Consider the following 24212-nt stretch of genomic DNA (forward strand, 5'->3'; position numbering starts at 1 on the left):
GGTTGGGGTGTTACCATCCACGTGGCCCCATCCACCAGGGACATGGTGTTGGAGCAGAAGTGTACTTCTGGGAGAAAGAGCTACCAGGCCTCATATCCTTCCTGTAGCGAGACTTTTGCCAGGTTTTAGATCAGCAGGGCAGAGTGTATGGCTGTTGACCACAGTGTGGGCTGCCTGGTGCAGGCAGGATGTCAACAGTAATGACTTGGGTTGAGCTAAACATGCAACACTAGAAATAACACCAAGGTGTGTGTGGAAAGAGGGCCTTTAGTGATCATAATACTTAGTGAGGGCCTTGGCTTTATAGGAAGTCTTTAGGGACAACTTGACCTCTTCGCTGAAATTAAATTCTAAGATGGTTTAGGGGGATAGTTCTACTGCAGTCTCATGGCATCAAATAAGTGAACTGTAATAAAATCTTAGAGCAACATTTCTCCAATAGGTGCTTCTTTCTGAATTTAGAGAATTAAATAACAAATATTTTGAAGGTATGCTATGTTTTTTACATATGCTATTTTATCTATATACATAGCATATGTATTCCTATGCTGAGGAGCATACTCTGCCACTGTGATAGGTTGCAGCCTGTGAAAGCCACTTCAGATAGCCTTAGTACAAAAAGCAACTTGCAGCTTTAATATCATTTAGTCCTTCTGCCACACTTGCAGGTTCCCGGGCCCTTCAGCAGCAGTAGCTGGTCTTCCCGATGTCCTGAGGAAGTCAGTATCTGAGCACCGTTTCACAGCTGGCAGCTCAGGCTCAGAAGCAAGGCTTGCCAAGGCTCACACTGTGAGTCAGGGGCAATAATACCTATCTTCCACTTTCATCTCTGTGCTTGAACCCATCAACCAGTGCTTCCTCCAGGCAGATTTAGTAACCTGAGATGTAACGCATCACCTTGGCTGAGAGAGCTCTCTGTGATCTCTGCAAACCTTCCTTTGGTGTATCAACCACAAAGAACAGTGCTATGGGCATGCGTGGCAGCAGCCAAGGTCTGCTAATTCTCACCACCTCAATGCAGCTTTGATGCCTTAGAACCCCAAATACAGCCAGAAACCTCCATGTTCTCTCTTCAGAGCCCTAATTGAGCTGCCATGGCTGGGAATCCACGTGAGCTTTTGCTGGGAAATGGGTGCGTAGAAGTCTTAACCTGCAGGGCTGCTCTTGCCAAATGAGTGTTTGCCGTTTGGTGTTGTGTAACTGGGGGTGAGAAGCTGTTTCCTAACTACCTGCACCAGTCTGAGCCTCGCTCCAAGCCGCACAGCGCTGTTGGAGAGCAGCTTAGTGTGGAGCTCTGTGCAAGATCGTGGCTTCTCTTGCACTGTTTACAAGGGATGGCACTTCTCGAGTTTTTTGAGGTCCCCAGGGCATTTTCTTGCAAATGATACAGGAAAGAGAAGCTCTGTAGATGTTGCATTGGTGCTTCCCTGCACCTGTTTTGTGTGTTGAAGTCTTTGATTCTCAACAAAAGATGGTGGCTGGAGAATCACTAGGACAGAGACTGGAGATGAGGGCACAGAACTGTTGTGAATGACTTGTGGGGCAGTGAGCCCCAGAACCTTGTTGGTACAAGCTGTCCCTTCTTGCTTCTGCTCATGGAAGAGGCAGAAAAATGCAAACAAAGCCAGAAGGGGAAAAGACTGCAAAGTTAGAAAGTGGCAACCTTTCCATCCATATGAGAAGGATGCTCTTTGCCCCTGTTTGTGTGAATGATCTTAGACTTACTGCGCAGGCTAGTGGCATGTAGAAAATTGCTCTGTGCCATTTCTTCCCTTGGCACACCCTGTGCCAAGTGACCCTTTGTGTTGTATAAGTGTTGTAATCTCCCCAACCCAGTCCGGCTAACCCCTGCTGTTGTCGTCATTGTCATCCCCTTCCTACACGTTGCCCCTTAAAATTCTGTGTCTCCATTTTTCTCTCCTCCTTCCTTTCCTCCCCCATCAGTGGAGAGCTGAGGACTCCGTCGACCATGTAAGTACCACTTGTGTGTATTCCAGGTTGGAAAAGAGGGGTTTGGTAAATCGATTTGTGAATTTTGTAGACACAGTGCTGTCAAAACATCCCTTTCACTCTCTTAATGAGGCTGGAGAGTTACATTGTGAAACCTTCCACAAGCAGCAAATCCAGAGAAAATTGGCATTTAGATTGCTACTAAATGCAGAAAAGCAATTGACATTTCCTATAATCTGTATTTCCAGCTTGTTGCAGTACAGTTTTAGGCAGACTCAAGTGATCAGCTCAGGAGGTGCATCCTACTTTCTGCAGTAGTTGGCCCACCGAGTTACATGGTAAAATTAGGTATATAATCTTTAAACCACATTGATCGTAGTCATGAAAAATAACCTACACTCTAGACCATGACCTTTGGCTGAAACACAGATAGTAATAAGAAAACAATCACATTTAAACAGTTAAATCCAATTTTTCCCACATAATTTTGAAATACAAATTTGGAGGAACAAACTTGAAAATTACCTTTTTAGAGCCAGCAACTCAATTACATGCCCTACTGTGAGCTTCCCTGGCACAGTGCATTTCTCCTCCTCCTTTATACAGGGGATTCTCACTCAGAGTGGCTTTGTCATGACAGCACTGTGTTTACATTATGCAATCAGACCTTCTTTCATCCATCCCTTGTCTCTCTTCCCCTCCTCCCAGCTCGCTTGCTTTGCTCCCGGTGGCATGCTTTTGCGTGAGAATTTCCCTTTGCATGGATTTGGGAGGAGTGTGTTCTCTTGGGATGTTCAGAGTCTGCAGGTTTTGTGTGAGTGCTTCCCCCGCGGGTCCGTTGGCACCGATCGGACTGTGCGTCCACTCACCCGCACACATGATCTGCTGCAGGGGCGGAGTTGGGATTGGACTCTGGTTCACACGGTGATTTTGGCGGGGTTCTTGTTGGTGCTTGTTGATTTTTCTATGGGCTGGCTGGTTCCGCGATGGTAACACGGTGGTTTTGATGAGTAAGTCTGGGCAGGTAACCTGAACCAGCAGCGCTGACTGGAAATCAGCAGGTTTAATAGCGTGCATGTTAGCGCGAATGAGTGACGGGAGACTGGCTATGCTCTGAGAGCAACTGCAGGTGCCCTTTAAACCCCCAAAGCTGGCAAGGATCCCCCAGGCAGATATTGGACTCCTGGAGCAGTCTGTAACAGTGCTCATGCTGTCTGTCCTCAGTGACTCAAGCTTAACCCTCTCCATCTCTGTTCTCCTCCTTGTCTGGAAGGGTAAATGACCAATTCAGAGCCTCTGCCTCCTTCCCAAAAGCTCCCGCAGCTCTCGATCCAGCCCAGTTGTCTCTTGTTCCCTGACCTGTTCGGTTATTAGTGCTAATGGCCTTGGTCCTTTTCACAGCACCCGCAGTTGAACACAGTTCAGGGAGGCCTGCTCTGAGCTCGCAGAGAGCTGCTGGGAGCTGCTGAGCTCGCTGTGCTTGCTCCTTTGCAATCCTGGCCAGCCAGGCTTGGCACAAGTCACGTTGCTACTGCAGGCCAGGAGGGAGGAGCAGTGCTCCCCTCTTTGATCTCAAATTGAAGTGTGGAGCCATGCCCTCCTTCTGCCCAGAGGAAGCCAGAGCATGCAAGGGTGCTAGCACCCTGCCGAGTTCGCCCTCCTCCCAGACCTCCCATGGTGCAGGGTTTTCCCTCCAGATCTTGCCAACGCCTTGTGCTGACCCCATCCCATCCTTACAACGCCGTGTCTGGCAGGGAGGGTGAACTCGGTGCTGCAGCACTGCAGGTGCTCCTCGCCTGGGGCCCCCCGCCCGGTGTGGCCATGCTGCTGCCTGTGTTGCCTCTCTGTGCTCCCCGCGGCTCTGCTGCAAGAGGCAACTTTAAAAATCCCCAAATTAGCCCCCAAGAGGTTTCCGCAGCCAGCTGAACTGGCTTTTGCTCTGGTTCACAGCTCCACAGTACTCTTACTCTCAGGCTTGCTGTGGCAGAGTGTCTCTGGCTTGAGACAGGACCATCTTTGGAGCAGATCTCCCTCTTGGCAGAGGCCGTGGGAGCATGCAGCCACTGACACAGGTTGCTGGTGGGTCCCTAGGACAGCCAAGTGTTAGAGGCAGGGATTGAAACCAGGCAGGTGAGTGTTGGAGCAGCAGTGATTGTTGTTTGCTGGCTCTGTGCGAGACGTGTGTGCTTGGGTGCAGTCTATGAGTGTGAGCCAGTGAGTGTGTCAGTGTGTTGGTGTTGGAGATGCTGACCCCAGTGCCCTCCTTTGCTCACTCCAGTAACAAGTATTTGCTCTTCTCATTTGCCTCTTCTCCACCTCATGGATGTGCTCCCAGGAGACAGTCATTGGAGGCCTGCTGCCGGAAACCACCTACTCTGTCACAGTCGCTGCCTACACCACCAAAGGAGATGGTGCCCGCAGCAAGCCAAAAGTCATCACCACCACAGGGGCAGGTGAGTGTGGGCAGCAGATATCACAGCCTTGTAGGGGTGGTGGTAAAACCTCACAAGAGGTGCATGGGGAGTATGGCCAAGGCACCTGTGCAGGAGGAAGCGAGAGGGCTGGAGATGCTGCAGAGGTACATACTCTTGTGATCTCCAGCCCCTACTTACAGGCTTTGCCACTGGATCACCTGAGCCAAGTGCAGCACACAGCTGGACAGACACTGCCAGGGACTGTGAGAGCACAGTGAAACTCATGGGTCTGAGCTCATCTGCGTAGTCCAGAGACCAGGGAAGAGGAAGCCTGGAAGTCCAGGTCCTCCCTCAGCTTTGGAGTCATGGCCTGTCCTCACGTTCCCGTAGGCAAGTGCTATTTCTTGCTTCCTGCAGTGACTGCACTGCCGCCTGGGATGGCCCCTGGCACAGAGGGCTCCTCAGAGGTGCTTCTCGGCTCACCCATGCCTATTGCTACTGCTGCCTCCCCAGGCTTACATAGCTGAGCCTGGCTGCTCCTAGAGCCATGGTAAAATCTGGAATGCAACAAATCCTGCCATAGGAGTGCTGCGGACACAACTTCTAGGTCCTGGTGATCCCAGCCAGTTCGGTTCTGCTGTCTGAGTAGAGACTTGTACCCTGTGCCTAGTGCAACACAGGAGCCTCGGCCTGGAGCAGGGGCACCCAGGAGTTCATCAGGTGCTTTCCTCCGGATGCAGACAAGCTTGCCTTTGGCGGTGGCACCAACTAGTTGACATTGTCTTGTCCTCAATTTCCACTCACTAGACCTGCCCTACAACTGATAATCCTGCTGCTTCCTCACACCAGCCACAGGAACAGTATTTACCACTTGTTATTATGGGAATGCAGCTTGTGCAAACTGAGAGCGTTTGTTCCTGGTGCTTTTAAACAAGGAACAGCTTGCCATCTCCTCCGCGCTTCATATTGGGGAGCTCCAGAGGTAGTTTCCACTGTCACAGTCTCAAATGCTGTCTCCCTTGTGCCTCGCCATGATGTATGCTCTGTTCATCAAATTGCTGCAGCTGTCCTATAAACAGGAAAAGCTTCCTAAACATCCCCGTGTTGCACTGTAAACCACAGTGGGTCTTCCCATGTTATGATGCACATCTAAAGTTAATATTTGGAATCAGCTTTGAAAATAACGTGTCCCTTAATACTAACTGCTGTTAGACGTTGTACTATGAGTGCAAAGGAGGATGGCACTGGCAGTGGAAATGTAACTGTATGTCTTAAATACCTACAAAACCAGCCCCAGAGCTGCCTCTGTACAGGCTCATCTGCAGGTTTGACCTGAAAGGGGAGTGTTGGTATCGCCCTCTGATGGCAAAATTGGGGCATAATTCTGTCAAATACTTTTTTCTCTTGTGCTCATCAGTGGGCTTGTACGTTTCAAAACTGTGCAAGGATATTTAACTAGATTTGGCTACAGTCCCATTTTCATTTTCGTATCAATGGCCGCATCCCTTTGATTCTGAGTATCTTCCCTATCAGTTGATTTGTTTACAAATCTGAGCTGATGTGAAGTGAAGACGCATCCTTTTTTTAACTGAAGGAGATCAAGGTATTAAACCATCAATTTAAAGCCATCAGTTCCTAACCAGTGACGGCAACACCCCTTGACTTGTGCAGCATAAGCAAAAATCCTGTGGAACACTTGTGTTCACCTCTCACATCGATACTGACATCATGAATCTGCTCATCAGCTAAACCAAAATGTATTCTGATGGCAAACAGCCCACCCAGCTCTGCTCGCTGCCTCTGCAGATGGTAAAACTGCAAGGTTTCAGGATGAAATTTGTCTGCCTCCAGACAGATCAGGGCGCTGGACATGGGCTTCTGTGTGTCTGTTTTGGTACAGTGCACCAGGGCCAGCGTGGCCTGGTGCTGTGCACTAGCTGGAGTGTCTGAAGACCATTGATTGGGAGGACAGGATTCAGATCTTCTCTGAGATAAATATGATGCTTTGAGGTACCTTAAACCTTTCCTGTAAAAGGGGATGAATTTTGGGGCTGGATATGGCTGAATTTATTGCCTGCTTAGATGGAAGCACATGGGAAAATGGCGGCCAAAAGCTGGCTGGCTCCAGCTTCCCTCACCACCGGATTAGGGTCGGTCTGCCTCTGTCCATGTGAATTGTCTGTCATCCTCTTCACCCTGTTGTCTGAACTTTCCCACTTTCCTCAATCCTCACGGACTGAGCAGCACAGAAGCGGTCCTTCCTTCCCCTCCTCCCAGGCTATAGATGGTCATTGTGTGTTTATGTTGCAGTCCCGGGGAAGCCCACCATGATGATTAGCACGACAGCCATGAACACAGCCCTCATCCAGTGGCACCCACCCAAGGAGATGGTAGGGGAGCTGCTGGGTTACCGGCTGCAGTACAGACGTCTTGATGAGGAAAAGATGAACACAATAGACTTCGGGAAGAGAGACCATCACTACACTGTGACCAACCTGCACAAGGGGGCCACATACCTCTTCAAATTATCTGCCAAGAACAGAGCTGGTCCAGGAGAGGAGTTTGAGAAGGAGATCACTACTGCAGAAGATGTGCCAAGTGGCTTCCCGCAGAACCTGCGTGTGGTGGGTCTCACCACTTCCACCACAGAAGTTGCATGGGACCCACCGGTCTTGGCAGAAAGAAATGGCAAGATCGTCAACTACACAGTGGTATACAGGGACATAAATAGCCAGCAGGACCTGGTTAACATCACCAAGGACACAAGTATCACTTTGATGAATTTGAAGCCCGATACCACTTATGACATCAAAGTGAGGGCCCGCACCAATAAGGGTGTTGGGCCGCTCAGCCCCAGCATCCAGTCCCGGACTATGCCTGTTGAACAAGGTAAGTGCCCCTCTAAAAAGCCCTAACAGGAAGCTCTGCCTCCAGGACAGGGACCTTTGCTTCGGTTCGTGAGGCTACGCTTCCCTTTGCTCTGACTAACGAGATCAGGTACTGTGTGGCTCCCTGTTCTAAAATGCAGTTTGGCAAGGGGAGGCTCAACGAAAGTTTCCTTAAAGTTGCCTTCTGTGGGGAGAGGGGCATTGGTGGTAGCTTAATTGCCTTTGTCGCTCCACAGGTACACTTTGCTATTTTATCTGTACGTGAAAGGCTTTTGCTTGAACTGGAGCAGGTGGCTTGGTAGGATCGTCTGCAGATCCAGTACCTGAGCACCACTGTTCTTTGATCATGGCAAAGTGCCAAGAGAGTGTGAGTGGAGGTGGGAAGAGAGGAAGGCTACAGTTCAGCCTACAATTTCCTTTCTGTAATGCAGGAAAGTATAGTCAAAAAGCGAAACTGCAGTGGAGACTGGAGACTTGGTAAAAGGCTGCTGCTCTTTTCTCCTCATCTCTCACTTCTCTGCTGTAGCTGAACTCTTTGACCTCTGCTGCTGAGTTAGACAAAGAGAGACTTGGAGCCGAGCTGCTGCCTGGCTCCCTCCTGACTTGGCCTTGCAGTGCTCAAATATCTTGTGTTTCATTTCAGTGTTTGCTAAGAACTTCCGTGTCAATGCCGTCATGAAAACGTCTGTGTTGCTGAGCTGGGAAGTGCCTGACTCCTATAAATCTGCAGTGCCTTTTAAGGTAAGGGTGGGATGCAGAGGACAGGGAGCTCCACCTATGGCAGTGAGCAGGAGAGTGGAAAGCAGCATCTTGCCCTGCCACATGATGTTGTCAGGCCATCAGATGAGAGACAAGGAGAGCAGAGTCACACTGCTCACTGGTCTGGGGTCTTCTGGAGCTCAGATCTCCAAGCCCAGGTTAGGTAGCCACTCTTGCTTTCGAGCACCTGCACATGAACCATGGCACACAGTAGAGCACACTGCTTGCTTTCCCTCCTCTCACTCTTCTTAGGCCAGAAAGTGTAGTTTTGTTGATTTCTTTCTGGTTTGATCAGTTGTGGCATAGCCAGTAAGCAATTGGCTCATGGTAATAAAACAGGAGTGAATAATGTTGGCTGAAGCACACCAACAGGAAACACCAGGCAGTGAAGGCATCTGCTGGGCAGAGGCAGTCAGAGAATGGGGAAGACTCCGGTATCGTAATATGTATTTCTGGCTTCTCACCATCCACCTAGAAACCCATCTTGACCATAGCAACTTCTGCTAAGTACCCAGTCCTCCCCTGATAGTGCCCCTGTATTACTTGCCTTTTCAAAGGGAAATGGAAACCAGTCTGGCACCCCAAATCATTGATGCTTTTCTCATGAGCAGTTGTGATGGTCGTTCACGCAGTCCCAATCAGTGCTTCACTCCTCCATCAGCTTTCTCAAGTGTCTTGTTACCTGGTATCACTCAGCTGGGGCCCACTGGTCAGGCTGGCCATTGCAGCACTGTGACAGTGGTTACACAAGCTTGTCTTGTTGCCTGACTCAGAATTGAAGTGTGAAACGTTATAAAGATGATTTAATCACAAGAGATCACCAGGACAAAGTGGTCTGAAAACGAGCCAGTGAATCAAACTAAGAATGACAGCTTCTGCAATGTGTCCTGTCTCAAATGTCTGGATTGCCTTTATGAGTTTACTTCAGAGCATCAGGGCAGATAGATAATCTCGGGGAGTAAAGAAGAGAAACATCATCACCCTTCCAGAAGGTGTTACAGGTGTGAGCAGCACAAGATGTGTCAGTGCAGAGGGAACTGCTCGCTTTTCTCCAGCCAAGTTCTGGATGTAGTGTCATCCACCAGGCTGCAGACAACACTGATGACCCGATGTCTTCCTACTCTTGTGTGTCCCCCAGTGTGGATCACTGATGTGAGTAAAAGACGAGAGTGTGGTGGAAATTTCTGCAGATTTCAGTGCTGTTTCTCTCCCTTAAGAAACAAGACCAACATGTCCCATCGCCAAAGATAATCTTCCACCGTCTTAGCAGCTATCTACTCCTCTGCAAAGGTGGCCAGGGGAGCAACATGAGTTCCCTTCCTTCTTGCACATGCACCCTGCCATGCTGTGCCTAAAGAGCAAATGCAAGGCGTGCATGAGCTGTGAGGGATCCATGGCCAGGGGAATGAGGGGAAGGTCTTGAACTGCATGCTCATCAAAGTGTGTGAGCACCTCCCGTTCCTTGTCACTAACTCTCCTTGTTTAAATCCTGAAGCTGAATTACCATGATCAATAGTAGGCACTTGTTAACGTGCAGAGTTTAGCCGAAGCAGACAAGGCTTTTGTGAAGACCTGGTGGTATTCAAAGCTTTTCCAGATGTAGGATGCATTAGGATCAGATATCTGGCTGCAAGGAACTTCACAGAGTTCTGTTACTTTGCACTCTGCTGAAGAACCAGTCTGCTTCATCTTGCCTTATTCTTGTGGCATAAAGCCGACATCTCTCTCTGACAGCACAGTGCTAGAAAGGGACAGTGTGACCTTTGGAGCATTACTACCACATAAGGATGGTGGAGTGGTTGGAGGTAGCCAGGAGCCAAGGACATAATGCTGATGCGTTGTCTCGGCCTCATAGCTTCAATTGCTTACACAGATGGTGACTCAGGGTCTGCCCCTGCTGTGGGTTAACCCTCAGATGACACAGGAGCAGATGGCATTAGCCACTTGCTAACTGAAGAGCAGTCATGCAAACCAGAGTGTTACAAGGATATTTCTCTAATAGCATCTTCCTTCTATTAATATTCCCAGACTTGCAGACACACATGAGTCAAGGCCAGGAGCTAAGAGGGTCAGCTCCAGGTCGTTGATTGTGCCACTTGAAACAAATCCTTAACCTTCAGGATTTTGTATTTTTATAAACAAGGCTCACCTCTCTCCTCTAATTCAGGCACATGGGATGCCGAGGCCAGAGCCTAATACTGTAACTAGCATAGCAGATAAATCTCCATGGGAACAATTAGTATTATCTACACTTGATAAACAGTCTCATGCTAAATCTATGTCCCAAAGGGTGTCATATTCTACTTTAACAGATTTAATTAAAGTAGATATTGTTCTGACAAGGAATAGTGAGGCGCAGGCAGGACTGGTGTGCTTTTTTTTTATAGGGGATGAACTGAGACCTGAGGAATTTTCATTGCTACCAAATCAATAGTGAAGGTTTGAGTTCTCTTTGGGGAATTTTCACAGCTGCTTCTGGTCCAGGAGGTAAATTCCGTGTAAAAATGTTGCCCAGCAGCTGTGATGGAGCAGAGGCACTATTCCTTTTCTATTTCAATGTGCTTGCAGAACGCTGTTCTGGAGCTTTCATGGAAAGTGCAAGATAGATACAACCTTCTCCTTGGGGAAACTGCACTTTCCTGAGACACATTCTTCAACTTAAGAGCAGGACAGAGGATATATTGGCTAAAAGTAGTGTCACAAGGTATTTTACAAACGGGGAGAAGGAACAGCACCTTTTGAAAATTATTATGATACAGGTTTGGAAATAACCCCTGAGAATGCTGGGCAGTGCTTTCTCACAGTGTCCCCCATGGAATGTAGTAACTACTCCTGCCCACAAAAAAGGCGACCTAATCTACTTCTCCATCGTGTCATTATCTTTTCCAGTGTTGTACACTACGTGTCTTTTCATCTTTTAGTTCAATACATTCTTTACTGCCTTGAAATCAAGCAGCAGACCTTCATCAGTGACATTTGGGCCTACCTAGCTTTGCAAATCTTCTCTTGTGGGTAAGAGCGGCACAAATGACATTTTAGAGCAATCCATGGGCTAGTCAGCAGTGTTTGGCAGTTCAGAGCCCTTGGGCCAAATTTGCTACTGACTTAAGTAGTTACCAGTGGGCGATGATGCAACCTCTAAATGGCATTCGGTTTGTGCAGAGGCCTTAACTAATGGTGCACAACATTTGAGAAGACAATGTGTTATGCCAAGTAAAGGAATGTAGAACTGCTCCAGCAACTGTGAAAAGGGGGGATGGCAGAGAATGCTTCAGGAAAGCATTGCAAACGCCAATTGCACTGTCTTTGGACAGACATTTATGTGCATGGCATTAAAAATCATCATCTGGCATCAGGACTGAAACGGAGACTGTGTCCTGGCCAGTTCCAGTGCAGGGCAAGCTGGGAAACTCTGAACTGAAGCTCCTGACCATCTCTTCTGCCTCGTCTTGCTCCAGGAGAACAGCCATGTCCCCAGCAGATGCCTCACGTGTAGGCAGTTGGTGGGTGGGTGTCTTCCCTAGAGCAATGCAGAAGCAGTTGGTGATACCTTTATGAGGGAAGAATTCATAACGAGAAATCTCATCTGAGAGGCAACGGAATTCTTTGTGGGCTTTGCATCCTTCCAGCATAGCTTTTCATGTTGGAAGTTTGGTTTGGTTTTGTTCAAATTTGTGTTGGAGCACATGAAGTGAGGTCCCGCTGCTCCCCCAGGACACAACAAAACATCTGATATTCCAGCACTTGTAAGAAGCATTTCTTCATTTTACCTTTTTCACTCACTTTAGCACCCATCTGATGTACATGTCTTTGGAGAAAGGGATTAAAGCCCAGGAGAAAGTATCTTAAGAGGAGCAACCAGCCATCCTACCTTTGACAGCCTTTCCTGCACATGGGACAGCCAGCAGGGGCTTTGTCCCTGTAAACCTCTGTTATTTTAGTACTTGATACTTAGTTTTGCAGTTCATCCCTGAAGATTCAAGCATGTCAACAAACGAGATTGATTGCATCTCTCCTTCATTGCTGGCTTCTCACTGCTGCTCTGCTACCCGTTGGGAGTCTCTTCTCAGCAGCAAAAAAGCTGGGGTTTTTTTCCTATCCCAACCTCCATGCAAAGTTACCTGATGAGGATTTGAAGTGTGCTGTGGGTACTGCTGTTTGGATAACACAAAAGCAGGTCTGCAAATTCCAGGCCTAGCCTGGTCCCTGTGCTCTGCTGTCCTTCAGATCTCTCTCCAGGGCCTCCCCGCTCCTCCCAGCTCCAGCACTAAATATTAGAATGGTGCTAAATCAGGTGCCCATGTCCCAGAGAGCCAGCCGCTTTCTGCAGATTCTGCCACCTGCTAAAAAGGTGACTTGGAGAGAAAGTTTGGTCCCTCCCTTGCTGCCTGTGTCAGCCTGAATAGTGGGCTCAGCTGGTGAAAAATCTGGTTTACCTTAAGTAATTTTTCTTCCACAGAGCTGTCTTCTCTCTCTCAAGGCTGCTGTTGGAAAGAGCACATTTTACTGTGTGGTCTCTGCCTGTGGCATGTAATAGCTGCCATGGTTTAACATGCTCCAGCTCTGCCATTGCCAGTTTCTGACATGCTGTGTCTCTGCAGCACTATCAGGAATCCAGCATTCCCCTGCCATGCCGGATGGTCACCCAGTGGAAGGAAACATGCTGGTTTGTCACAGCTGGGGCACAACCTCTGATTTCTCCAGTTCTCTACACCCCATTTCTCTCTGTCTCCAGGAACCATTTGAGTTTCTGGCTTTGCAGAGGCAGCACCCAGGGTTTCAGGGTACAGGGGTTGTTCCAGCAAGACCGGGATCAAGGTTCCCAGGGCAGACGGGCTGTTTGGTGCAGCTGATAGAGCAGTGCCCATGGCTGCTGTGCCCCAGGGGAGACGGGGGTCCTGCATATCTGCAACAGGGCACTGTTGGTGCACCCAAGGGTGGGAAGCAGTGTGTAGAGGCTGCCTACTGCCCTGGGGCCACCAGCGGCTCTGCCCTGCCCAGCCCAGCAGCCCCTCGCTGCAAGCGCAGCAGGGAAAAGCAGCGCCGATCTCCTGCCCGCGGCTGGTGTGGCACCAGCATCTGTTGTCATGGCAACAGGGTGTCACACCTGCAGAGCTGCTGTTTCGGGTACCAATTTGTGAGCCCTGCACAGGATTTGTCAGATCGTACGTAACACCCCCTCGGTCACTTTGCTGGGAGGGGAACGCTCTGCATTAACCATTCGATCAGGCGTCAGCTGGTAGACACGGGAGTGACACCAATTTCAAGCAGACGGGATTTTACAGCAAAAGCATATTGTGTGTTGTAGCCTCATGAGACAAGAAAGAAAGACCCATTCATCTCCACGCAAGGGCAAAGCACAGCCATCTGGATTCCTCCCCGCAACTGGCACTGAAAAGCAGCACGTGTAGCACCACCAGCCTCACCACTGGCACCGGCCACTCGGGCTTTGCTGAGATGACCCTCTCTGCTCCATCGCTGCAAAGCACAGGGAGCACGATTCAACCCTGTGCTGGGGGTTGCTCTTCTTTAACTAAAGATTTATGGCTGTTTACAAAGTGCACAGTAGCTGAACCACCTGAGGGAGGGCCCAAAGCCAAATTGTTGTCTCTAACGCTGCTATTTTGAGTGTGAGTTTTCATCAGCAGCTGTCGGCTGCATAAGCGTGTCCTTTTCCCGTTTCAGATTCTGTACAATAGCCAGAGTGTGGAGGTGGACGGCCACTCGATGAAGAAACTCATAAGTGACCTCCAGCCAGACACAGACTATTCTTTTGTGCTAATGAACCGCGGGAGCAGTGCTGGGGGGCTCCAGCACCTCGTCTCAATCCGCACCGCTCCTGATGTCTTGCAAAGCAAACCCATCGCCACGAACAAGTACATACAGGAAGGAAAATTCACGCTCACCCTTCCCAAAGTCCAGACCACTGTGCCAGTTAGGTAGGTGCTGTGCCTGGGTGGAGAAGGCAGGGTGGGGGGCTAGAGATGAAGAAAAAGGCAGGGCAGACCTCTGCCAGCCCATGGATTTTGTAACCTGGGAGTGAATTTGTGAACATGCAGTGATACAGAGCCAGGCATTTACCTGTAACATGGGATCACACTGCTGGCTCTTCTGGGCAAATATTTATGTGCAATAAAATTAAGACAATTCTCTGACAGTTTGCCCTCACCCTGGTGGATATACTCCAGATGCTACCCACAGAAACACAGTTGAGGATCAGGAGGGACTTTCTCTGACACTGTATAATATCCTTTAAATAAATAATGCCTAAAGCCTCAAGGAGATTAAAAAAGCGAGTTTGTAGAAGTCTCATTCGTTACTGTGGTATCCTTGTGCTGTAGCACAGTTCCCCCAGGGCGCTTGCTACAATCTGATTATATAAATGTCCTTCTCACAGCTCCTACACCACCCTCTGGAGCACAGTCTGTAGATCTTCATTAACCTAATGAGCACTAACAGGAGTATTCTCTTCTCTGGTGTAGCTGGAAAACTGGCCTCTTCCTTACTGAACCCTTTTGCTTAGAGGGCAGGAAGAGGAGGAGTTTGTCCTTGGGATGCATATGGCACATATGGCTCATGTTACACAGTGACCTGCCAGAGAGATGACTTAGGGGCCAGTGCTTATGTTTTCCTTCCTTCCCAGGTGGTACTACATCGTGGTTGTGCCAGCAGATCAGAGTGCCAGCAGCCCAACTGCTCGGTGGCGAACACCTGATGAGATGGAGCTGGACCAGGTAGGAGTCTGTAGCAGCTGCTGTGACGGAAGTGGCTCCCAGGTAGCCCACACATTTTGCCCAAGCCTCCTGGCAACAGCATGTGTGCAGTGACATAGGGGTAGGCCGTACATCAGCGGTGGGGGGCTGTGGGACATGTGGTGCCCACTGAGTCATTCTTAGTGACAGCATGTAGGAAGGAGGCTAGAGTCAAGCAAGAGAGGAGCCACCTCCCCAAATGTGCCCCATTGGGAGACCACACTTGAGTGTCTCAGAGTTCTGACCAGGACAGATCCTGTCTCGGGTTGTACGCTGTTTGCAGCCTTTTTCAGCGGAAGCAACCAGGCTGATTTTGAAAACAAACTAAGAGAGAAAGGTATTGTTTTCAGTTTATTAGGCTGTTCTGTCAGGAGGCTTTTCCCTCTCTGGATAGGACCTAAGCCCACAGTTTGGATAAAGAGTTCACTCTAGTATCTAACAAAACCTGCAAAGCTCCCTTCATGCTTGCTTGTTAAAGACTTTCAGCATTTGCCAGCCCATTCACCCCAAGATGCAGCTTATGCTGTGCAGGAGTCCTCCCAACACAAGTAGCGCAATACATTTGCAGGCATCAGAAGAGTCCTACACAAGGAGTTTGTGGGCTTTTTCTTCCTCACACACACCACACCCCCCCAAAGTAATACGGAAAAATTCCAAGAAATCACACAGAAGGGTCCATTAAGAGAACAGAGTTGCAAGCTTGAAGCACTCAGCAATTACGAAGTGTTAGAAGCTGTAAGTCAGCCCTTGCTTATCATTAATATTACATTACATGATTGCACAGTCTTTTCCATGGGGTCCCAGCTCGTGCCGTGTATCGGTGGATTTGTTCTGCACATGAAGCACAACTGTGTGATGGAGAACGATCATCTGTAGGTCTCCTGCATCATTGCATTGCAGAAGTTGGAAGATGTCACAAGAAATAGAAGACTAGGATGAGAAAGGATGGTTTGGTTTTGAGCTTTAGGTGGTTGAAAGCTATTGAAAGAACTGGTTTCTATCTCTGTTTAACCCAGTCCCAGGCAAATGATTTAAAACAAAATTTTCATTAGCAGCCACTGTCTTGCACATTCTGGTTTTTTGGAGTGCTCAGTTTGAGATCCTGGAGCCTCATTTGCAGAGACTAAGCATCCCCAGCTGCAGAGAAAGTCAATAGGAGCTCTGCTGGATACAGTCAGTGCTATAAAAAAAACAAGAAAGCTAAGTTTTCTTTAAAAACAAAACAAGCTGATGTCTTTTCAATTTGACATTCAAAATTAGTGGACATTTTTTACATTAATGTCCCTGCGTCTCTGTTCTCCATCTGTAAAATTAGGATAATCGCTTTCATCTCACCTCATATGGGTGTTTGGAAGATAAGATTGTTAATGTTTGTGAAGCACTTGTAATATTGTAGTGATCGGCACCATAGAAAAGCCTATGAGGATATTATTAATTTTGTTTTCAGGACTGGATTTGAATAGTAAGCAATAAACAAGGCCTCGGGCTGCATAATGCAAATAAGAAAACGAAATATGGAATAGCTGCTCTTTGATTAAGCACTGTCTGTTCTGTGTATTGAACAAAGCAGGGGAGTTACAGAAAAGATAGTCTGTGACCATGCAGTCAAGGATTGTAACACAACACACATACATAAGGCAGCTGAATTAATTTTGCACAGGCAATATTAATTTTCTGATTTTTCAGGATCTGAACTTTGCAAGCCTAGCATTTCTTTTGGTGCGGTCTTTTTCAGTGTGTGTTACATATATAGGTGGCAGTGGCATCCAGCAACCTCAATCACAACTGGACCCCTGTGGTCTCGGGCACATACAGCTGTGCTTTCTGCCCCAAAGAGCTTAACTGTAATTTCAGCCAAGGTACAAGAGAGGTGTGTAAGGACCAAATTCCACAGTCCAAAGACTATCCTTCTGCCTTTTCCCCCTGCAGTTACAAGGATATTTGTGAAACCGAGATTTCTCCATCCTTTTTTTTTTTTTTTTTTTTGTGATATTGCAATGACAAGCTATAGCTTTCCTAAATTGCTCCAGTATGAGTATTCATAAGAGGGCAAGGATGGACTCTTGCGGGGAAAGAGCAAAGGGTGCCCTAACCAATTTTTCCTCCTCAGAGGGAGTGAGCTCAGCTCAGCAACATGGTTTTGTGTGCACATAACTGTCCCCAGCCCCACTGACGTTCCCTGTCTGCCCTGGCAATGCTGCACTTATACATTCGTGTGTGAAATGTATTTCATGCCTCCTTCTTCATTTTAAATTAGAATTTCTGTTCCAAGCCTGGTATTTGTTTTTATTCATTAGAAAAACATCTTTAAGTGTCTGAGAGTCTGTCTTAGCAGTGTAATTGAATTTTTGTGTGTTTATATCCTTTTTCATGAATTTGTGGCCGACTATGAAATGTGCCTGAACATCCCATGAAATCTGTTACTCTGTGTGATTTACACAAAGCTCTTCCTGCAACCCAGCAGCAGGTGAAATATCAAAGCACTGACAGAAGGGAAAGACACAGCAAATGTTTTTTCCCTGTACATCAGCGTCAGCTGTAATTCCCGTCCAGTGTCCATAAAGAGCGTGAGTTGCTGTCCATACCAATATTTGGGCCTCAGAACATGTCCCAGTTCCCTTGCAGCCTATTGGGATGCATTAACTCGGGGTGACAGGCACAGCTAGGCTGTCTTAGCCCTAACATTCACCACGTCAGCATCCCAGGGCTCAGGACTCTCCCAAAACTGAGCTCCTGGCAAGAGGTGCTTGCAGTGAGGGTCTGCAGACAGGTGCCCCAGCAATGCCCAAACAGATAACACACCCGCTGGGTTGGGTTTTTTGTACTACCACATCCAAATCAAACCCAGTATCTTCTCCTCCCTTCCCTTCCCTTCCACCCTGCTGAGTCCTACAACCAGTAAGGTGACAGCATAAGGCGGTGTCACGCTGGGCGAAGCAATAGTGATGCACCTTGTTTGTCCCCAGCTGCTGGAGGCCATAAGCCAAGGGAATCAGAGCAGGCGCCAGCGACGCCAAGCAGACAGACTCAAGCCCTACATTGCAGCTCAAGTGGATGTGCTGCCTGAGACCTTCACCCTGGGGGACGAGAAGAACTACAAAGGTTTCTACAACAAGCCCCTGTCTCAAGACCTGAGCTATCGCTGCTTCGTGCTGGCCTCACTGGAGGATGGAGACACGGTAAGGACTTTCTGCTGGGGGGGCACAGTCTGTCCTAGCAGAGCTGAGGTGGGCTCAGTGTAGGCAGGGTGAACAATTATTGCGAGCCGGGATGATGGAGTTTCCTCTGAAGAGAGGAGAGTGAGGCTGCATAGCTGGTCTCAACAGCCTCAGGCAGCTGTGGGAGTTGACTTGATAGATGATGTTTTTAGAGGGAAATGGCACGTATGTTTGACATAACAGATGAGAGTGGAGGGCAGTGTCAACACATGCGTTCTACACAAGCTCAGTTGTGGCTTGCTGGGCTGTGCCCAGAGAAGAGCTTGACACATGGTTGGGATAGGTTCTCATTCTGTTTTAGTTCAAGTAAGCGACTGTGGAAAACGGCCCTGTGAAATCCTACCCTGCACAGTGGCTGCTGAGGCTCTGCAGTGAACAGGATGCTCCCCCTGCAAACCTGCCTTCACAGGGCCCTCTCTGGCCAGAATCTCAGCTCCAGATGATGTCTGGAGAAGCAAACAAACCTACCTCCCATCACAATGGGTTGTCGGCAGGGCAAAGCTGTGCATGTGCCTGCAGCATTCTTGCCCCTGTGCCTGTCCTTGCTAGAGGCAAATGGGCCATGCCTTTGTCAGCAGTGTGTCGCCATGCACACGGGGCCTGGGCACATGAGGGGGAAGGGAGTAGCTGATGCAGTAAGCAGGGAGCAGCACGGCGAGAGCTGTGCATCAGCGTCCAGCTGTAAACACGAAGGGTGTGAGTGGTGGTGGCGGCAGTAGCAGCGGCCAGTGTGTAAATAATGTAAATAATAGAGATGCACAGAATCCTTTGGTCGGCTTCCAAGCTGTGGCTTCCTTCTTCAGCCTCATTTGCTTGTAATGGCTCATTAGGGCTGGTCAAGTTCTTCATTACTCATCCAGCTCACGTGTTCTTGTGGCAAGATGAGCACACTGGTAAGGAAAGGAGAGTCACAGATAAACTGCAAGGTAAGGCACAGGCCTTGGGATGTGCTATCTTGGCAATCCCTGTCAAGAAGAGATGACCTTTACTAGTTGATCCCAGACTATCATCATCATCTCCTCTGTAGCATAGATCTGCCACAGCCCTGCAGTGAGCCAGCAGCCAGCAGAGTTATTACACCCTGCTCCTAGGGACCACCTTCCTGCATCCTCCACTGTGTCGCACCCATTTTCCTTTGAAGCATGAAGCACTCTGTTCAGGGCTGTGCACTATCTCCCCCACAAAGCTCCTCTTAAATTGCTTGCTGTGTCTCTAGTGTCAGCAGGTAAGCTAACATCACCATTCCTCAAAGGCAAAGGGGAGTGTGGTTGAAACACCATCTCTGTGAGCAGGAGCACCTGCACCTTGCAGTCTGCCTTTGGAAATGACACTGAGATAGACAATGAGTCCTTCTGATCTCTTCTGCTTCTGTCTTCTTTTGGAAGGAGGCATCCCCAAAGTGTGTCTGCAAAAATATGAATCTCTGCCCCTTGCACAAAGCTTTGGAGATGGACACGTGTTACCTTGCTGCACAGAGCAGCATGCTCCCCCCCATCATGCAGCTTGACCATTCTGGGTAGTCACAAGCAAAGCCTTTGCACCTTCCTCACAGAGTAGCCACTTGCCCATACAAAGGGGAGCCCCAGGCCTTCTGCCCCATCCTCTCACCACCGATGTAACATCTTCTTGTCTCTGCCATGCTCAGAAAGAGCTGTTGCTGACTCCCTGCCCTGTTGTTAGATCTGGACAAGGGGTCGTAGAAACAGGTCAATAGGTTGTAGTGATCCCATGCAGATTTTCTCTAGGAACAGAGCTGAACCGGGGGCCAGCAGCTATTTCAGGGTCATTGAAACAGGGTCTCGGAGGGCTGAAAGGTTTCAAGCAGCAACCAGCCCCCATGCTCCCCTTCCAGCTAATGGCATCTCTAACCTCTGATAAGTCTGAGGAGAGCAGCTAGGATGCTGCACCTGCACATGCTGCCAGAAGGATGTCACAGATAAGAGCATTTTCTGTACTCCATGGATGTTTGAAATCAGGCTGGCTGGGATCAAGGGCACCTGTGAGAGGAGATCATGATGTGCATTTATGTGACATCAGCATGCTTGATTTTTCCCTTTCTTCTCTTCACATGCATGCAGACATGAAGTGCGTGTTTAAACTTCAACCTTAAATCAGGCGATTTATAGATCCACAGGCACCTCTCTTCAGTGACCGAACCTTTCAATGGCAGGGGCAGAGCATTTCTGCCTCCCTAATGCCGGGTAGCAGGTGCTGCTCAAAAGCCACAGGCACTGAACTGATACAGCTCTGGCCCTCTCTAACAGGGGGAAAGGATTGCTTTTTGCAGCACTTAACCCTTCTGACCCAGCAAGGCTGAGCTGTGAAGGGACAACACCGCTCCACAAGCCGTAGCAGCAGCAGCAGAACAAGCCAGGTGCAGTGTCATTTTTCTGCAGGAAGGGTTTGGGTGTCTGCTAATCCCGTCTTGCTGGTGGGACTAGAAAACTGTCCTTTCGGGTTATAAATCACTGGGCTGCCAGATTGCAGAAGTCTCTGGAAAGGAACCTGTAAGCATGAGCCCCTTTCCAAGGTCTGTTTATCAGGGCTGAGACATCAGGTAGAAAATGTTCCTGTCATTTCATTCCTTTAAGAAAACCGCGTAGCCCAGCAGGGGTTTTCCTAATATAGCCTTGTCCTGGAGAGATGTGTTGATATCAGCACAGCAGGTATTACAAACCACTTAGGAATCATCAGCCAGCCCCACTGTGCAATTGGTTGGGATTCAAAAGCTTGTGATTTGGCTCAGAGAGAATCCAGGGCTGGCAAGTGGCTTTTAGCTGGGCTGCTCCAGTTTGGCACCTCGAGGCCAGGTCTGCTAGCCAGGAAGTTGCTGGCACTGGGAATGTTTCACAGCAGGAAGAGGCTGGTGATGCCGAGGGAGGGAGGATCCTGTGGTGTGCTGCTGGGGTTTGAGAAGCATGACCATACCCTGCTAGACAGAGGCGAGGGGAAACCTCCGCATTTCAGGGATGTAGCTGTTGCTTTAGCATAATGGATGTTTGCTTTTCTCTCCCTCTCCTGCCGGTGCCGTTCAGAAGAGATACGCAGCCAGCCCCTACTCGGATGAGATTGTGATGGAAGTGGCTTCAGCGAAGCAGCAGGATGAGCCGGAGATGCTGTGGGTGATGGGACCCGTCCTGGCCGTGATATTAATCATCATCATTGTCATTGCTATACTCCTCTTCAAAAGGTGAGATCCAGTCCAGGACGTAGCAGTTATGTTATGAGCACTACAGGATGTAGCACCTTCAAGACCCTCCTTGTAGCCTTCAGATATGGGGTGCTCTGATAGATAGTTCTTGATGGTCATGGGGAGGAGGAAGGTCTCCACCTGGCACAAGCAAAATGCTGCTTTATAAAAAGAGCAGAAGGGCTGGATATGCAGTAGGTAATTAATATCAGCCCCAGGGCACAGAGCTGCTGTGGATTCTGGAAGCACATGAGCAGTGGGACAGAGGAGAGCAGCTTTGTCCCTAAAGCAAATCTGACCGCTTTCTGGTCTCACAGCTTGGATTTACAGTCTTGGGCACTTCTCTAGTATGGGTTTTCTGTGGAAATTGCCTGCTTGATCTCTGGCAGGTGCCCCCACTACTGTGAATGTTGACTGAGGAACATGGTCTTGTCGGTGAGAACAGGGCATGAATGGGACAGGCTGAAATCAGAATAGGAGCTCTCTTCTTGAGGACTCTCAGTCCTGCCTACAGGATCAGGACTGTCCACAGTCTGTGCACCCTGCTGAAGCAGCCACCTGCTTTTGCATAGCAGAGCAGTCCTGCTAAGGCTGTAACTGTAGTGTGAGATGATTGTTAGTCCTCCCAAGGAGCCACAGGTTGCATTTGCATGTGTTCGTGTAGCCTGTTCAATTACAGTAGGTCATTCTCTATCAGCTCAGCTCCAAGGTTCTGCTCCTCCTGGACTCTCTATTTACATATGTATCTGTAGCACTGGGAAGGGAGCTGGCGTTGTCTGATTAAATGGAGCTCTGCTGTTCAATGTGCAGTCAGTGCCTTTCTGTGTCAGTGATCATCTCCTTTCTTCTGTTTCTGCTCTTCCCTGGATCTAGTAAGCAAGAAAGGTATGAATCTGTTTTATCTTCCTGTTTTGCTAAAATTTCAAGTCTATTTCCCTTTTTAAAAATCAAGCCTGAAGCTACTAAGGAGCATCTTTGTTTTTGGGAGCATGGGGTATGCCAGCCCTAGGGGCTTAGAAAGACTTTGTTTCCTCAAAGGTATCAGCCTCCTAGCAGTTGTCAGCCTCTCACAGCTCTCAGGGAGACAGTTCCAACATAAAGACTTCCCAGATTGTTTTTGCAATTAAATTAAAAAACAAAAAACCAACAACCCCAGGAGTTATAGGGGTTTCTTCTTCTCAGTCCCTTCAGACTGAGAGCTGTTCTGTCAAGAATGCAGGTGCATTCTGCAGTCTGTAATGAGGAAGCTTTGAGGGAATACCAGGCAATTGTAAGAAACAAAGTGTTTGCTGGTCTTTAAGGGGAGAAAATGGCCCCAGGGGGGATTTCTGTACCTGGGCCCCATAGACACTGTGGCCAGCTTGGCTTAGCTTTGCTTTGTCCCGGAGTCTGAGCAGCACCAGTCCACTGTTCTCAGACCTGATATTCATGTCCCTGCTGTGGCCTAGCGCATGCAGCAGCAGCGTATCCCCTTCCAGCACCACCCACATGCTCAGAGTGACGCTGTGTTATCCTACAGTTTTTTGTTGTCCAGCTTCTCTTCGGAGGCTTTTTCTCCCGAAGGTATCTGTGCAGCATATTCCCAGTGTCTAGTCTACAATGGGAATGAATTGAAGCTGAGTAGCAGTGGATGCCTTGGGATCTGGAGGTTTGTTTAGCAATTGCCCTGACTAGGCTAATGAGAGAGACAAACATTAATTATGTGCTGTGCCCATTCCCCAGAAAAGCTGAGCTACTTTTCTCAAGGCTCAGGGACTGGTACACAGTAGCACATGGCACATCCTGCTGTGCTCCTAATAGGAGAAACACTGCTTTATTTGTTTGCCATGTATTTTCCTTTCTTTCTATCAATGCTTTCAGTCCTTGAGCTCTTTTGTCTTGGTCCAGGCAGCTAGAAGGCTTCTGAGATGTTGAGATGACTCAGAGACTGACAAGCTGGTCCTCCCCATTGAACAACTCCAGTGTTTGATGCAGCCAGGGGCTGCAGATGGAGCTTACTCACGGTCAGGGCCACAGAGGGAACGCAGGTTTCACTCATGATTTATGCACTAAATTTTCCCTAATTGCTTCTCACTAGTGCCTGTGCAGCATGCAAAACTCCCCGTGGAAGTGATGATAGCACCCTGTGCCTGTGCAGAGCGTTTCTGATCGTGCGTGGCTCAGGGTCAGCACCACCCAGAGGTGCAGCTGGCAGCCTTTCAGGGTGCTTCGAAATGCCTCACAAGGGGGTAGAAAGGAGAGGCTGACTGTTGTGATTCGCAGGATGGTAAATGTACTAGCATTCATTCAGACTAGCAGTGATGCAGCTCCCTCTCTTCCAGAAAACATCAATCAGCAGAGGGGTTCACCATCAGGCAAAATCCATTTTGGGGCTGTAGCCAAAAGACAAAGTCTCTGTGTATTGCTGCATACTCAGCACATTGGCAATGTGTCAGGGTCAGCACAGACTCAGAAGAGAGTACTGCTGTCCTGCTCCTGCCCAACGCTGCTCTCTACTGCATGGGTATATCCACTATACTGGTAATATAGTGCAAGAAGTGGGACTTAAAGAATTGCTAGAAACCCTTCTTGCAGTATTAGATTTTCCTTAATATTCACTTGTCCACTTTTTGATTGGATCTGTCCCTGCTTTGCCTGTGAATTCCAGCAAGAGCCTGAGGTGGTGGCATCGCTCTAGGCATAAATATAGCATGAAGAGACAACAGTGTATTTTATTGTTCCATTAATACACGCCTTGGGTGCCTTCAACCATTCAAGACATGTATTAATGGCCCAATAAAACACACCCTGAAGAGCCTTTACACTATTATATTACAGCATTCTATATTTAAATATTTCTAATACTTGAAAAAAAAATTTATCATATCCTTCCACTACAGGAAATAGTAAGAGGAAACAACATCTTGCATCTATCTGCTTTTTCTCTAATAAATATTATGCAGATACCACATTTCAAAGTGCCTCATTCATCAAACTTTTGCCATTGCTGATATATGATCCTTCCTGTTTCATAGATGGGAAATGGGAGGCATGGAAGAGCG

At 48.5% G+C, this 24212-nt stretch overlaps 1 protein-coding gene across 1 annotated transcript in view; it reads left to right on the forward strand.

Annotated features, from left to right (window-relative positions):
* The window catches only part of LOC104617156 (receptor-type tyrosine-protein phosphatase F-like), a gene marked incomplete at both ends in the record, with an annotated part of 65881 nt that overhangs the window by 35493 nt on the left and 6176 nt on the right, over window positions 1–24212 (forward strand). Inside the window, 10 exons of the mRNA XM_010282399.1 lie at window positions 1945–1971; window positions 4286–4403; window positions 6675–7253; window positions 7540–7542; window positions 7896–7993; window positions 13697–13950; window positions 14655–14745; window positions 17730–17942; window positions 21017–21171; window positions 22045–22056. Coding sequence (XP_010280701.1) covers window positions 1945–1971; window positions 4286–4403; window positions 6675–7253; window positions 7540–7542; window positions 7896–7993; window positions 13697–13950; window positions 14655–14745; window positions 17730–17942; window positions 21017–21171; window positions 22045–22056 — 1550 coding nt within the window. The remainder of the gene's footprint in view (window positions 1–1944; window positions 1972–4285; window positions 4404–6674; window positions 7254–7539; window positions 7543–7895; window positions 7994–13696; window positions 13951–14654; window positions 14746–17729; window positions 17943–21016; window positions 21172–22044; window positions 22057–24212) is intronic.

The sequence above is a fragment of the Phaethon lepturus genome, unplaced genomic scaffold (assembly GCF_000687285.1).
Source record: "Phaethon lepturus isolate BGI_N335 unplaced genomic scaffold, ASM68728v1 scaffold18082, whole genome shotgun sequence".
NCBI lineage: Eukaryota > Metazoa > Chordata > Aves > Phaethontiformes > Phaethontidae > Phaethon > Phaethon lepturus.